The sequence below is a fragment of the Aotus nancymaae genome, unplaced genomic scaffold (genome assembly GCF_030222135.1).
Source record: "Aotus nancymaae isolate 86718 unplaced genomic scaffold, 86718_ANA_hifiasm-v0.15.2.pri h1tg000062l, whole genome shotgun sequence".
In the NCBI taxonomy this organism is placed as follows: domain Eukaryota; kingdom Metazoa; phylum Chordata; class Mammalia; order Primates; family Aotidae; genus Aotus; species Aotus nancymaae.
In genome coordinates, this window is record NW_026988476.1 from 43447718 (window position 1) to 43463971 (window position 16254).

The window sequence follows — 16254 nt, forward strand, 5'->3', positions numbered from 1 at the left end:
CCTCCTCCTTTTCCTCCCTCTTTGGCCATCAAGAAGTAACGGCATGTACATTCACATCAACATTGATTTTTCCATCACAGGAGCAGCAGAAAAGAGTTCTAAACATGGTGCCGAAGACAAGACTCAGACCATTATTACAGCAATGAAAGAAAGAATGAAGATCAGGGAGAAAAACCGGCCAGAGGTATTCGAAGTAATCCAGGAAATGTTTCAGATTTCTAAAGAAGATTTTGTGCACTATACAAAGGCGGCCAAACAGAGTGTACTGGATGGGACATCTAAGTGGTCTGCAAAAATAACCATTACAGGTAAAAATAAGTCTTTTTAAAAAAATTTATTGAACATTCAGGTTTTTTTTAATTATATTTCAGGATCTGGGGTAATATACAGAATGTGCAGGTTTGTTACATAGTTATACATGTGCCACAGTGGTTTGCTGCATCCATCACCCCGTCATCTGCATTGGTTGTTTTTCCTGATGCTTAACCCTCCTCTAGCCCCCTAATCCCTGACATGCGCCAGTGTGTGATGCTCCCCTCCCTGTGTCCATGTGTTCTCATTGTTCGACTCCCACTTACGAGTGAGAACACACGGTGTTTAGTTTTCTGTTCTTGTGTTAGTTTGCTAAGAATGATGTTTACTAGCTTAATCCAAGTCCCTGAAAAGGACATGAACTCATCCTTTTTTATCGTTGCATAGTATTCTATGGTGTATATTTGCCACATTTTTTAAATCCAGTCTATCATTGATGGGCATTTGGGTTGGATCCAAGTCTTGGCTATTGTAAACAGTGCCACAATAAACATATGTGTGCAGCACATTGAGATTTTTATATGTCCTAGAAATAACTGCTAATAATAATTATAGGTAAAATAAATGATTTTTTTTTTTGAATTAGGTTAATATGAATGAGACTAGTTGGTACTTTGAATTTTGAAAATATATACTAGATAAGTGAAGTAATTTTAGTCTGTGTCTTGTTCTAATCAAAAGTTCTTTCACAAGAGAAAGTTTCTGTTTTTTAATATATTCACCAGTACCCTGCAGTTTACAAGAAATTAGCTTTCATTGCTGCCTACCAGTGATAAATTGTAACAGTGTCTAATAATCTCTTCAGTTAATTTTTTAAAAGAGAAAATAGATGTTATTTTACTTACTCCTGGCTCAGTATCGCTCATCCATTTGGTCTTGGAGTCAGGGCAATTTGCATTTAGTGATATCTAGTAAATTGGACTTCTGAAGTTGCTTGTAATGTTAACAGCAGGTGACTGTGCAGCCTGTTAACATTTACCAAGCCTCTTTACTTACTCATTTTGTATTTACAAGATAAATAAAGATGCTTTCTCACCTGTGTAGAGTTGATCAATATTGACAACAGACTCACAAATAAATGAGTTTGGATTGCAGGCCTTTGAATTATGTTGGATAATTTTTCATATAAGTATAAATATGTCTTCCTCATTTCTCTGTACATGTATGCAGTAATGTGTATGAGTATATAGCTAATACGCATACGCATGTATATATATATAGCTACTCTTCGTTGCAGACAAAAGCAAAAATTACAGATTTTAATGTTGTATATTTATTTTTATTAAACTTTTTTTTTAAAGTTCTGTTGTTCATGAGAATGAAAGCAATGGGGCTGCATCTGTAAACCCAAGGATCCAAATGACATGAAAATTGTCTTTGTTATAATTATCTTTTGTTTCTGAGGAGTCTTTCTGCTAAAATGTTTATTTTGGTTTATTTCAGTGGTTTCTGCACGGGGTCTACAGGCAAAAGATAAAACAGGGTCTAGTGATCCATATGTTACAGTTCAAGTTGGAAAGAACAAAAGAAGAACAAAAACCATTTTTGGAAACTTGAATCCAGTATGGGATGAGAAGTTTTATTTGTGAGTATATAATGTGAAACTTTTACAAATATTAAAATATTTAAGAATGAATTTAAGACAGGCATGTGAAGTATGCAGTAATTATATTTTAATAATCTGTTACCCAAAAGTAATAAAAAAGTAAAAGTAATGTTATAAACTCCCTCAGAACTCTCATAATATTTATTATTTATTCTTTCTCTTTGGAAGCAAGTGAGTAAGAATATTTCAAATGACAAAAAGATGGCATGACTGGGGTGGCTTTACAGGAGATTAAAAAAAAAAAGATACACAACATGATCTATAGCTTGGGATGACCCAACATAACCAGAAATGTAATCTTGATTGAACAGTACTTTGACAATGGACTTAGAGCATCACCTAGCCCATCACTTGGGGTAGAGCCACATCTACACTAGCTTATACTAATGAGATGGCTGATGATAACTTTTATAACCTTGCATTTTCTATCAGGACATTTAGTTTTAAACCTCTTACGTCTTTCACTGAACAGCAGGAACTTATTTTTCTCTCAAAGGTTCTTTTCTTTTTACCTCTCCTTCTTAGAAAAAACAGAATTTCAGTTATTATTTGGTAGAAATAAAAATTCCTGCATGAGTTAAAGATGGTCTTTTTTTCTTTAGTTCTCTCCTTGCAAATGTTTTAACCATGAATCTCATTACCATGATAAGAAATAACAGAATTTCAGTTATTATTTGGTAGAAATAAAAATTCCTACATGAGTTAAAGATGGTCTTTTTTCTTTAGTTCTCTCTTTGCAAATGCTTTAACCATGAATCTCATTACCATGATAAGAAAAAACAGAATTTCAGTTATTATTTGGTAGAAATAAAAATTCCTACATGAGTTAAAGATGGCCTTTTTTTCTTTAGTTCTCTCTTTGCAAATGCTTTACCCATGAATCTCATTACCAAATAACAGAGGGTACTGTAGAATGAATTATGGGATTTGGAGGATTTCTTCCTTCAGACTTAGGAGAGAGACTAATACCCCTTTGATAAAGTAGAAGACAAGAAATAATTGGTAGGTACAAATTAACATTCCTGTTGGAGTCAAGTAAATGAATAAAGCAGGAAAGGAACAACAAAGGGGAGGAGTGAAGACTATGGAAAACCAGAGAACATGTGATTCTCACAAAAGAAATGGCTTCCATTGCCATTTGATCATGCAGACACGATGCAGCTGGAGCTTCCAGTTTTTCAGGAAGCTGGATATTTGAAAACTTAGAAACAGTTTCATTGAGGAATAATTGACATAACCTAAAATCTACACATTTAAAGTATACAGTTTGTTAAGTTTTGACATATGTGTACCTCCTGAGAAATCATCACTACAGGCAATATAATGAACGCATCCATCAGTCCCCCGAAAGATTCTTTATGCCTCATGGAAAGTCATTCCTTCTGACTTCCCATGTGCCAAGGCAGTCACTGGTTTGCTTTCGGATGCTACAGAATACTTTTCATTTTGCATTTTCTAGGATTTCCTGTAACTAGAACAATATGGTATGTAATCCTTTGTGTGGTTCTATTCGTTCAATGTAATTATTTTGAGATCCATCCAAGTTGTAGGATATATCAATAGTTTATTTCTTTTTATTGCTGGGTAGCATTCCATTTTATTAATATATCACAGTTTATTTTACCATTCACCTCTTGATGGAAAATTTGATTTGTTTCCAGTTTTTGGTTAATGACAACAACATGACCCATATGTTAAATGAGTGACTCATATTAAAACTGATATTTGGATATAAATATTTGTGTGGACAAATGTTTTTATTTATCATGAGTGAATACCTAGAAGTGGAATAAATAGCTAGATCACATATTAGGGATATGTTCAATGTTTGAGATATTTTTTCCAGATGACTGTACCATTTTACCCTTCCACTACAAATGTAGTGAGTTTGAGAGTTCTAGGTCAAACACATTCTTCTAACACAAATGGTCCCTGACTTATGATGATTGGACGCAATGATTTTTTACTTTAAAATATATTTGTCATGATGTAATCCCATTGTAAGCTGAGGTGTTTTTTAGGACTTATAATTGGGTTACAGTTTCTATTGAATGCCTGTCACTTTTGCACCATCATAAAGTTTATAAATCTTAAATCAAACCAGATGTTAGCTGGGGACCATCTGCTATATTGCCCATGTTTGGTGCATTTTCAACTTATGATAGTTTTGTCTTATGATGGGTTTTTCATGATATAACCCCATTATAAGTTGAGGAGTATCTGTATATGGTAAAGCCAGTTTTTGAAATTTTGGACATTCTGATCCATGTGTAGTGTTATCTTATAGTGGTTGTGTTTCGCATTTCCCTAAAGACTAACAATTTTGAGCCTGTCATCATGTGCTTATGTGCTATGTATCTGCTTTGGTTAAGTGTCCCTTCCCCTTTCCCTTCCCTCCCCTCCCCTCCCCTCCCTCCCCTTCCTTCCCTCTCCTCCCTTGCCTTCCCTTTCCCTTTTCCCTTCCCTTTCCCTTCCCTTCCCTTCCTTTCCTTTTTCTCTTTTTTTCTCTTTTTTTTCTCTCTTTCTTTCTTCGTTTCCTTTCCCCTTTCCTTTCCTGTTCTCAGGTACATGTGCAGACTGTGCAGGTTTGTTGCATAGGTATACTTGTCCCATGATGGTTGGCTGTACCTGTCAACCCATCATCTAGGTTTTAAGCCCTGCATGCATTAGGTATTTGTCCTAATGTTCTCCCTCCTCTTGCCCCCCACCCCCCAACTTTTCTTAATTTATTTTTTCTTCTTTTTTCTTTCTGTCTTTCACTTTGGATTACTTCCCTTGTGTGTGTTTAAATTCACTAAGCTTTGCTTGTGTAATGCCTAATCTGCTAAAATGTAAGCCACTGTCTTTTTCATATTAGGTATTTTCTTTTCCATCTTAGGAAATCCTAACTGGGTCTTTTAATCTTCCATGCCTCAGCTTAAATTTTTGAAAACATGCAACACTTATAATAACTTTTTTGATGTCCTTGCCTACCTATTCTAACATCTGTGTCCAATCTTGGTCAGTTTCGATTGATGGATTTTTCTTCTCATTATGCATGATATTTTTCTGCTACTTTGTTTGCCTGGTAATTTATCTTGAATTCTGGACATTGCAAATGTTACTTTGTTGCTTGCTGGATATTGTAGCATCCTATAGGTATTATTGAGCTTTGTTCTGGACATAGTTAAGTTACATGGAAGTATTTCTGTCCTTTGGAACTTGCTTTTCAAGTTTTTTAAATGGGAATAAAATTGTGCTCATTTTCAGGCTATTTATTCCCCATGATGAAGGCAAGACTGTTTATCTTACTCCTCCTACTAACTCATGAATCAGGAGGTTTTCTCATCTGCCCAGTGGAAATTAGTATGATTTCTGGAACTGGCTATGTGGTGCACACTATTGCATCTAAACTTTCAAATCTCAGTCTGGTCTTGGGCAGTTTCTTTATATGCATGCAGTTATCATTACACAACTGAATTCTCAAGGAGACCCCTGTGCAGATTGTGGAAGTCTTCCTTCTGTTCAGCTCTCCTTTTTTAGATATTATGCCCTGTGACCTCTAGCTGCTTTGGTCTTCCCCAACTTTCAACTCTGTCTTTCAACTCGAAAAGTCAAATGGATTCTACTTTGGTTTCTATTCCTTGCACAATGATTAGAAAACTCCCTCAAGGCAATAAGCTGAAGTAATTATAGGGCTCACTTTCTTTGTTTGTTTTTCTCTTTCTCAGGGATCACTGTTTATCATTGACATATCTCCATTATATTGAAAATCATTGTTTGATATATTTTATTCACCGCTTGATTTTTTATGTGAGAGGATATCTCTGGCCCCTGTTAATCCCTCTTGACTAGAACAGAAAGTCTGAAAATCTGAATTTGATTGATAAGCAAAAAACAAAATAAAGCAGTATGAGAGCCAACATAGGGCTTGTCAAACAGAATAAAATGTCTATAAATATTGATCCAGTTGTAATCAGTAAAATAAAATAGAAATTTATTTTAACCCTTCAAAGGGTCCTCCTTGAGAAATCAGCTGAGTAATGATAAGTGCAGCTAAATAATGATGCATGTGAGAATACTATCTAGGGCCACCCAAGCACTAGATGAGACAGTTTGCAGTGTTCATCCAGAACGGGAATAGTGCTTGTTCCCACCAGACTGGCTAAATAGCATCGTGGTTCATGGGGCAAGTGCACAGAAGTGTACACTGGAATGGACCATTAAACTGCGCATTATCTATATTATTACTGGCAGTTTTCATAAAATTTTCTATGTCGCGTGCCTGTTTTCCTTTTGATAGGAGGCACCATCTTTACTGGCAATAACTATATATATATATATAAACAACATCATTTCGAAGAAGAAATTTAACGCTATACCTGGCCATGTATGAAAAGTACTATATGTACTGTGTACTTTTTATATGTATTTTTATGTGTACTATATAAAAGTATGTAATTTTTTACAATATTTTCCACTTTACTGATAAAATATCAACTTTAAGTGAAGTTACACTTGTAATTATTTTCTATTTGTCCCCTTTTAGAATATTGAAAATAAATGCCAACAGTTTTTAACATTAATTCTATCAGCTTCCTGAACTCTGAGATTTTATTGTTATTACAGAGGCTCTATATCACTGACTCCAGAAATACTATTTTGAAGCCACCGGTGCCTGTTTTCATTTATCATAAAAATGGCATGAGAACTGCAAAGTTACCTTTTCTTTATATAAATTGTTCCCTTTTGCAGAAAGAAATGAGTTCACAGTGAATTTATGCTGAGACTTTGAAAAATGCATATACATCACAGATGAACTCATCCATGCCTCCCCTTACCCTGACAGTTCTGCCCTGTGAACTGGGGTGGAAAAATGTATACTGACGTCCTGAAAATAGGATGTTTTATTAATAGTGTGGCTTTCACTTCTGAGCTTTAGCTTGTCTAATATAAAAAATAGGGATAATCATATCTCACCAAATTGTTAGTTTTTTTGAGATAGATATTATACATAAATTTCATAGAACTTATTAAGTATTAAAAATGATAGCTATATTATTATTAGCATTAATAAGATGATTATACCTTTTGTACTGAGCTTCAGGTCTTTACACTAAATATGACAGCAATATTCTCATGCCAAAAAGTTCCAGCTTGAATAGTGAGGCCAAGGGAGGACCACTGAACAGGCTGCTATAAAAGAAAAAGAAAGTTCTACCAAAGTAAGAGTCAGAGAACTGAGACTGGGAAATAAATCTAAGAGATAGTTTTGTCCAGCTTCCTCACTTCACTGATGAGAAAATCAAAGCTCAAGTGGGTTGCAGTACATTCAACACTACAAAGTAGACCCCTGTTGTGAAGCCACAAATAAGTGGAAATTAGGAAGTGTGACTTTTTTCCTCTCCATCCAAACTCTTCACTTGAAAAAATGCTGCAGGCCTTATCAAGGCAAGCAGTAAAACTGGTAAAATGAAAATGTAGTTGAAATAGTTTTTCAACTTTAGAATTTGGTCTTAATTATCCCCCCATAAATGGCACTTCAGTGCCCTCCAGAGATTTTAATGCTAAATAATTTCAATTTTAATTTTATCTCTCTTACTATAAGTTAAAACAAAGAGTTTGAATTTTTAATCTTTAGAATACTATGGATGCTGTGTGATTTCAGAATGGGGCACTCAACAGCATTTGCAGAGAACAGAGGCATGACCAATTAAGCCCTTGCAGAAATCTGAGTTACAAGGGGTTGTAAATAAATGTCTAATTCCTAAAATATCATGTAAAGATTAATTAAGATAACACATATGAAAATGCTGCGAAAATGAGAAAGTATCATATAAATCTAAGGTGCTGGGTATCTTTGCTCTTTGATCCTAAGTTTATAGTTGATCATTTCATGATTAATGATGACATTCAATTTCACTTTCCTTTGCTACTGTTAATGAAATGTTTTATGCTTATCATAAACCAGTCCCTCAGGAGGAAGACAAGTAAGTCTTTCTCAGTGAGTTATAAAGAGCAAATGCCAGTATGGTCTGCCAGTTTGAATAAGAAATTTGAGAGTTAGGAGACTGACATTTTGTGCATATGTTGATGCTGTTTTCTGCGGACTCTATAGTTGAGACCTTGGTGCCTCTTTTTTGCAAACTTCTGAAATAAAAACAAATATCATGCTGACTCCCTGCAAGAGTTGAGGTAGGTTATAAAGGTGATAGTAGATATGTGTTACTTAATCTGCTTTTAATTGATGTTAACCATTGGAGTAAAGAATTATGTTGAGAAAGTCTAGTCAACAAAATGCTTCTGGTAAGAGCGCAAACATGTGCTCATTTATAGTAGCATTGAATAGGCATGGTAATGGTATTTAAATATTCTACTTACGTAACTGACTGGACAATCAGCTCCACTTGCTTCTGGGAGTATCCGTTTAATTCCACCTACATTTCCTGAGTGAAGCTTATATGTAAAGCACTGTAGTTAAGTACCATGGAAGGTATTGACTTAAAGAGTGATTCCATGTTATACCAAAAACTATCTGGCCTACAAAATTATAAACCTGAGTTCCAGAATGGTTCTGGGTCTAACATGTTTCTTGACTTCCTGGAAAACCCTTAACCTCTTTGAATCTCAGTTTCACCATGGCAAATGTGCTAAAAGTTACTCCCCATCTTGACAGGCAGTAACACTAAACTCATAATGCTGTTGTTTAGAGGCATGATTGTCTTGGATTTTTTTGAACAATAATGGCAGCCACATTCAATTCCTAGCTACCCAGATGTGGTGCATAGAGTGCCTCAGGCCTATGGCTCTCCACCATGCCATGTGCTGCTCAGCCGGGGCTGAGTATGAATTAAGCATAAACTAAGGTCTATGCAAGATAGTTTATTTAATACCACATTAAAAAATATTTGATAGCACAGCAGACTCATATTTTAAAATGACAGCCTGAACATCGTCATGAATCATTTATTGCCTAGATTACTAGCAGTCTCTTCCTAGGCTATATGGGAAGAAGCATTTCCTCAGTCGCCTGAGCCATTTTACAGTGATGGTGTCAATATCAGGAAGTCATTTGTCATTGAAGATAGTTCTACAGTTTTCTAAAGCAAGGAGTTCAGTCACACTTTATGGGATTAGAATTTATTTATTTATTTACATTTTTTACTAATCATTGCCTACATTGTGATTATGTCTAGCAGGAGGGAGATATAATAACCAATTCTGCCCTTTGCTTACTACATGAGATTGAGCCATTACCTATCCACACACAGCAAAGCCAGTAGAACATAATTTACATAATCACTGCTTCCCACTAAAATCTAAGGGTCTTATAATAGATAGCAGAAAGAGTTTTGGAGAGATCTGAATTGAATGTCACAAAATATGAACTTAGGGTCACCAAAGAGAATTAATTCACAGTAAACTAGAAAATATCACGTCAGTATGCTTCTTTACAGATATCACTGCAATATTCCATAGACAGAGAGGCAAGGTGCTATGAACTTTACTTAGTTTTAAATTGAGAACCAAACAGAATTTACATAAAATCTTCCAAATCTTTAGGGAGCAATTGGAGTACAAACAGCAATCTTTGGGGTAATAGGGACTGTTCTGCGGATATCTGTCTGAGTCACAGGAAAGAAAACCCTCTGCAATTAAACTAGTACATGGAAAGGGATTAGGTGGGGACAAATTTTAATATATGAGAACAGAAAGTCCTTGCAGGAATCCAGTAGAAGCCAAACAAATGTCTCAGAGGCAGAAATGATTATGGTTGTTTATTCCTCTCTTTTTCTCTGAAAGTTTATTGACCCGAATTTGTTTTTTATCTTTCTATTTATACACATACTCTCTCCTTTCACTGTGCCCCTATCTCCCTTTCTTCCCCGCTTTCCCTTCCCTCTCTGCAGACTGATCTGATTCTTGATCACTACTCAATAGATTTTTCTTGTTTGTTTGCTTCCCCGTGGTATCTAATAGCCTTGGCCATGTGTTTCCCAACTCCAGCACTCAGTTTGATGCTGGAAACCTCTTTGGATTTTTCACTAATTAGCTCAATTCATTTTTTCAAAAAAAAAAAAAAAAGCACCATATAACTCCTGGGTTATTGATCTATCAATGATTGGAATATCTTAACACTATCACTTGTATGTTTTATGTGTGGAAGGGAGATGAGGGAAGTCCTAATGGCTTGCTAGTCACTCCAATGTGTGTTGAAGCAATTTCCACTGAGTGTAATACACCTAGTATTGCACTACAACTGATTTAGCAGTATTTTCAAGATCTCAAAACTAAAATGCCAGTCTATCTCTATTTGGTTCGTTCTCTCACTTCTTGGATGTACCACTTGTATAGACCACCCACTTTGAAAGAAGAAAAAGAAGATCAACATGCTAGTGCTGTTCCTGGCCACACTGGGCAGGTCCCTGTTGATCTAGATCCGTAAAGTGTAAAATTCAGCTTTCTGAGCAATTGCTTTTTTTTAGTATCAACCCCAACACTCTGTAGAAAAATAATTCATTGAACATTATGTCAGTGTGAGGTACTCTTTGCAGTGTTACAGACACTGAGGTAAATATAAAAGACAAATGATTTTTTTTTTTTTTTTTTTTTTTTTGCCTCACAGCTTTCAGTACAATTGGAGTGGAGATGATGCTGAGGCTGACATCCTCAGTAGGGGGAGGCAGTCTCAGGGAGGTGGGTAGAAGTGGCTGGTTCTGCCTTGTGCTGCTGTCTTGACTTGACAATAGGATAGTTATTTGACTCCAAATAAAAGATGTTTAAAGCAAGGTAATATTTGAAGGTTGGGAAAAGGAGGTTCTAAATAGGTAAGCAGTGTGTTCAAGAAATATTAATGGCCAGGAAGAAATATCTAAAACAAAACCCAAATCACTACAAATAAAATCATAATTTTAGGCATGGATATTTGTGTAGTCATTTACTGTATCTCAAATTCCACCATATGTACAGAACTTCACAACTAATCATTGTCATTATGATTGTTCTTATTATTTTACATATGAGAGAGCCAGGGCTTCAGGAGGCCAACACATTTTTCCTAAATAATCTATCCCAACAAGCAAAATGAACAAAACACAACTCATGTCTATATATTCTATTATCACATAAATATCCACTTAAAGAGGTGTACTATAAACTTGAAAGCAACCACTAAAATGAGAAAACAAAAAAATGTTATGGCTAAAATGCCAATAAAGTAGACAAGTTTTAATATCAAAAATGATAAATCCTATAAAGGAATAATAAACAAATGGGGGAAAACAGAAAGCAAATAGCAAGATGATAGGCTAAAACCTAAATATGTCGGTGATCACATTAAATAAAAAAAAAATCTAAATGCCCTGAATAAAAGGCAGAGATTGTCAGATTGAATAAAAAACAACATGCAACCATATCTTGCCTATAAGAAATACACGTGTTGAAAACAAACATGTGAAAATACGTTCAGTCTCTTTAATTATTAGGGAAATTCAAATTAAAACTATATGAAAATCACTTCATTCTTAGTATAATAGTATATTCTTTGTCCCCTATTATTATTATTTTTTGCCTTTTTTAGACCACTTGAATATTTTTTATAATTGTGTTTGATATAGTTTGTTGGGTTATATATATCTCATTATATGTTATTTTAGTGATTGCTTTAGAGTTTATTATGTATATATCTTTAAGTTGTAACAGCATACCAGTAATATTATATTAATACTACTTCACATACAATATGAGATAGTTATAATGATACACTTCTAGTTTTCTCCTCTACACCTTTATCCTGGTTGTCACTAAGTGTTGGTGAGACGGTGATAGAACTGGAACTCTATTGTTGGTGGGAATATAAAATGGTAAAGCACTTGGGAAAAAAGTTCATTAGTTTATTGAAAAGAAAACATGTGTCCATACAAAGACTTGTATACAGATATTCATAGCTGCTTTTTTGGAATAGCTAAAAACTGAAAACAACCCCAAGTCTTCATCAGTAGGCGAATAGATAGACAAGTTGTGGTCTATCTAGAGACTGAAATACTTGTTAATAGTGAAAAGGAATGAGTTATTGGTATACACAGTGTCATGACTAAGTCTCAATAGTTATGGTGAGTGACAGAATTCAGACAGGAGTTCTTGCAGAGTAATTTTATTTACATAAAAGTACAGAAAATTGAAATTCAGACTAATTTCCTAAGAAATCCGATCAGAGGTTTCCTGGGAAGTAAGCAAAGGAAAGGATGAGAGGAAATGATTACAAAGAAACTCAAAGAAACTTTTGGAGAAAGTTTTGAACTATCACTTTAATTATATTAATCATGGTGATGGTCCCATGGGTGAATGCATATGCCAAGACCTAAAAAAATTGTACATTTAAAGTGCATGCAGTTAATTGTATTTCAATTATACCACAATAAATGGTTTTTAAAAACTGACAAAAAATGCATTCACTGTGTTAGCAGAATCCGTATTCCACCAATTATTCACATCCCACATATTCAAGATGATATGAAATTGCTGTTTCTACTATGATAATGATGACTGTGCCGATGACCATGATGAACACACAATAATATCAATGTCCCCAACCACCACCATCCTTTATGGTCTGACATTAATGGTTTACAGTGTTCAATAACTGTAAACCATAAAATCTTGTATAAAAGAAATACCATATCATGCATATTTAGATTCTTACATTTATGGCTGAGAAAAAATGTCTCCAACTTTTCTGAAATTATAGATAGCTTAGCCAGAAACCCGAGTTCCTTGATGCGCCAAGTAGGATGTAATACTGTTGTGAAGTTTTTAGACCTTACGCATTGAGTTCTGTATAAAAAGTCATTACTCAAAATTAAAAGAATGTGCTATCTCAGGAACATCTATTTGAATTTAATCTTTTCCCATTAGTCTTGTGACATTTGAGACCATTTTTGATATAGTGCCTCAAAATTTTTATGTATTTTATATATGTTAGTGTAATTTTCTTCACCTAAGTTTTGAGCTACTTAAGGATAGGGACCTCCTAAAATAATTTTGAGTATAAAGTTAGCATAAAAATCTATTTAATAATTATTTTCAAATGATAATTTCTAAAATTGATTTTTTAACCAATGGAAGCGTCTTCTATACACTTTTAATGTTAATTTAAGAAATATGTTTGCACTACTGTTTCATTCTTATTTCTCCTTTCTGTTCTAATGGCATTTTCTTCCAAATAATTCCAAAAGCATCCCTTTCTATTCTGTGCATGGTACCTGAATATTATGATGATGAACTCAGATGTTGACATTTTTATTAGCATCTCCAGAATGTTTTCCTGCCTGATGAAATTTTAAGAATGCCTTTACTCTTCATGATATGTTTGTTATTTTCTTTCAGTTATGTCTCTACCCAATAAAGATGATTTTGAAGCTGATTTTGGCTAGAATTGAACTTGGAGGGACAATAAAAGAGATACCACTTACTTTGACTTAGTAAAAGCACTAAAATAAGCAGTAGGAAGTAACCTCTTGAGCTTTTACTAGCATTAGATTCCTGTCGTCTTTTTTCACTCTGTTGTCCTTACAGAACAACATATAAGGTTAAGAAAGCACAGGATGGAAACCTACCACTAACTCTGGGGGAACATTTGGTGTGACTTACATTGCGAGATGATGTCTAAGACACCCTCTGACATCATAGGTTTATAACTTTATAAAACTCTACTATTGGCAGATAATTAAACACATGCACAGGAAAATTTTCATCAGAAAGGAAACACTAACTTTATCTTTTTATTTTTTTTAATTTTTTTATTTTTTTATTGCATTTTAGGTTTTGGGGTGCATATGAAAAACATGCAAGATTGTTGCATAGGTGCATACGTGGCAGTGTGATTTGGTGCCTTCCTCCGCTTCACCTATATCTGGCATTTCTCCCCATGCTATCTCTCCCCAACTCCCCACCCCCCGCTGTCCTCCCCCACTCCCCCGCAACAGACCCCAGTGTGTAGTGCTCCCCTCCCTGTGTTCGTGTGTTCCCATTGTTCAACACCGGTCTATAAGTGAGAACATGCGATGTTTGATTTTCTGTTCTTGTGTCAGTTTGCTGAGAATGATGGTTTCCAGGTTCATCCATGTCCCTACAAAGGACGCAAACTCATCGTTTTTGATGGCTGCATAATATTCCATGGTGTATATGTGCCACATTTTCCCTGTCCAGTCTATCATCGGTGGGCACTTGGGTTGGTTCCAGGTCTTTGCTATTGTAAACTGTGCTGCAATGAACATTCGTGTGCATGTGTCCTTATAGTAGAATGATTTATAATCCTTTGGATATATACCCAGTAATGGGATTGCTGGGTCAAATGGAATTTCTATTTCTGGGTCCTTGAGGAATCGCCACACTGTCTTCCACAATGGTTGGAGTAATTTACACTCCCACCAACAGTGTAAAAGTGTTCCTATTTCTCCACATCCTCTCCAGCATCTGTTGTCTCCAGATTTTTTAATGATTGCCGTTCTAACTGGCGTGAGATGGAATCTCAATGTAGTTTTGATTTGCATTTCTCTAATGACCAGTGATGATGAGCATTTTTTCATATGCTTGTTGGCCTCATGTATGTCTTCTTTTGTAAAGTATCTGTTCATATCCTTCACCCATTTTTGAATGTGCTTGTTTGTTTTTTTCTTGTAAATCTGCTTTAGTTCATTGTAAATTCTGGATATCAGCCCTTTGTCAGATTGGTAGGCTGCAAAAATTTTTTCCGATTCTGTTGGTTGCCGATTCACTCTATTGACTGTTTCTTTTGCCATGCAGAAGCTGTGAAGTTTGATTAGGTCCCATTTGTCTATTTTGGCTTTTGTTGCCAATACTTTTAGTGTTTTGGTCATGAAGTCCTTGCCTACGTCTATGTCCTGAGATGCAAAAATCTTCAATAAAATACTGGCAAGCCGATTACAACAGCACATCAAAAAGCTTATCCACCATGATCAAGTAGGATTCATCCCAGGGATGCAAGCCTGGTTCAATATACGCAAGTCTATAAATGTAATTCACCACATAAACAGAACCAAAGACAAAAACCACATGATTATCTGAATTGATGCAGAGAAGGCCTTCGACAAATTTCAACAGCCCTTTATGCTAAAAACCCTCAATAAACTAGGTATCGACAGAACATATCTCAAAATAATAAAAACTATTTACGACAACCCAACAGCCAATATCATACTGAATGGGCAAAAACTGGAAGCATTCCCTTTGAAATCCGGCACTAGACAAGGATGCCCTCTCTCACCACTCCTATTCAATATAGTACTGGAAGTTTTAACCAGAGCAATCAGGCAAGAAAAAGAAATAAAGGGTATTCAATTAGGAAAGGAGGAAGTCAAATTGTCTCTATTTGCAGATGACATGATTGTATATCTAGAAGACCCCATCATCTCAGCCCAAAATCTCCTGAAACTAATAAGCAACTTCAGCAAAGTCTCAGGATACAAAATCAATGTACAAAAATCACAAGCATTCCTATACACCAATAACAGACTTAAAGAGAGTCAAATCAAGAACGAACTGCCATTCACAATTGCTACAAAGAGAATAAAATACCTAGGAATACAACTAACAAGGAACGTAAAGGACCTCTTCAAGGAGAACTACAAACCACTGCCCAACGAAATAAGAGAGGACACAAACAGATGGAGAAACATTCCATGTTCATGGTTAGGAAGAATCAATATCGTGAAAATGGCCATACTGCCCAAAGTAATTTACAGATTCAATGCTATCCCCATCAAGCTACCAATGACCTTCTTTACAGAACTGGAAAAAACCACCTTAAATTTCATATGGAACCAAAAGAGGGCCCGCATAGCCAAGCCAATTCTAAGCAAAAAGAACAAAGTGGGAGGCATCACACTACTGGACTTCTAACTATACTCTAAGGCTACAGTAATCAAAACAGCATGGTACTGGTACCGAAACAGAGATATAGACTAATAGAACAGAACAGAGGCCTCGGAGGCAACACAACATATCTGCAACCATCCAATCTTTGACAAACCTGATAAAAATAAGCAATAGGGGAAGGATTCCCTGTTTAATAAGTGGTGTTGGGAAAACTGGCTAGCCATATGCAGAAAGCAGAAACTGGACCCCTTCCTGACACCTTACACTAAAATTAACTCCAGATAGAATTAAAGACTTAACTTTATCTTTTTAATATTTCTGGTACAAGGGCCATATTTAAAATGGTTTAAGACATTCTTTAATAAATGTTTAGTTTTAAGCAATTATTTGTTCCTCGCTTTGTTCCAAGGTGGAATTAAAACAAATAATTCAATTTTAATTTTCAATTGCATATTCATTCC

The 16254-nt window shown here is 35.2% G+C and overlaps 1 protein-coding gene across 1 annotated transcript in view; it reads left to right on the forward strand.

Annotated features, from left to right (window-relative positions):
* UNC13C (unc-13 homolog C) overlaps window positions 1–16254 on the forward strand; it is a 617099-nt gene that overhangs the window by 240970 nt on the left and 359875 nt on the right. Inside the window, exons 8-9 of the mRNA XM_012469803.3 lie at window positions 81–308; window positions 1756–1897. Coding sequence (XP_012325226.2) covers window positions 81–308; window positions 1756–1897 — 370 coding nt within the window. The remainder of the gene's footprint in view (window positions 1–80; window positions 309–1755; window positions 1898–16254) is intronic.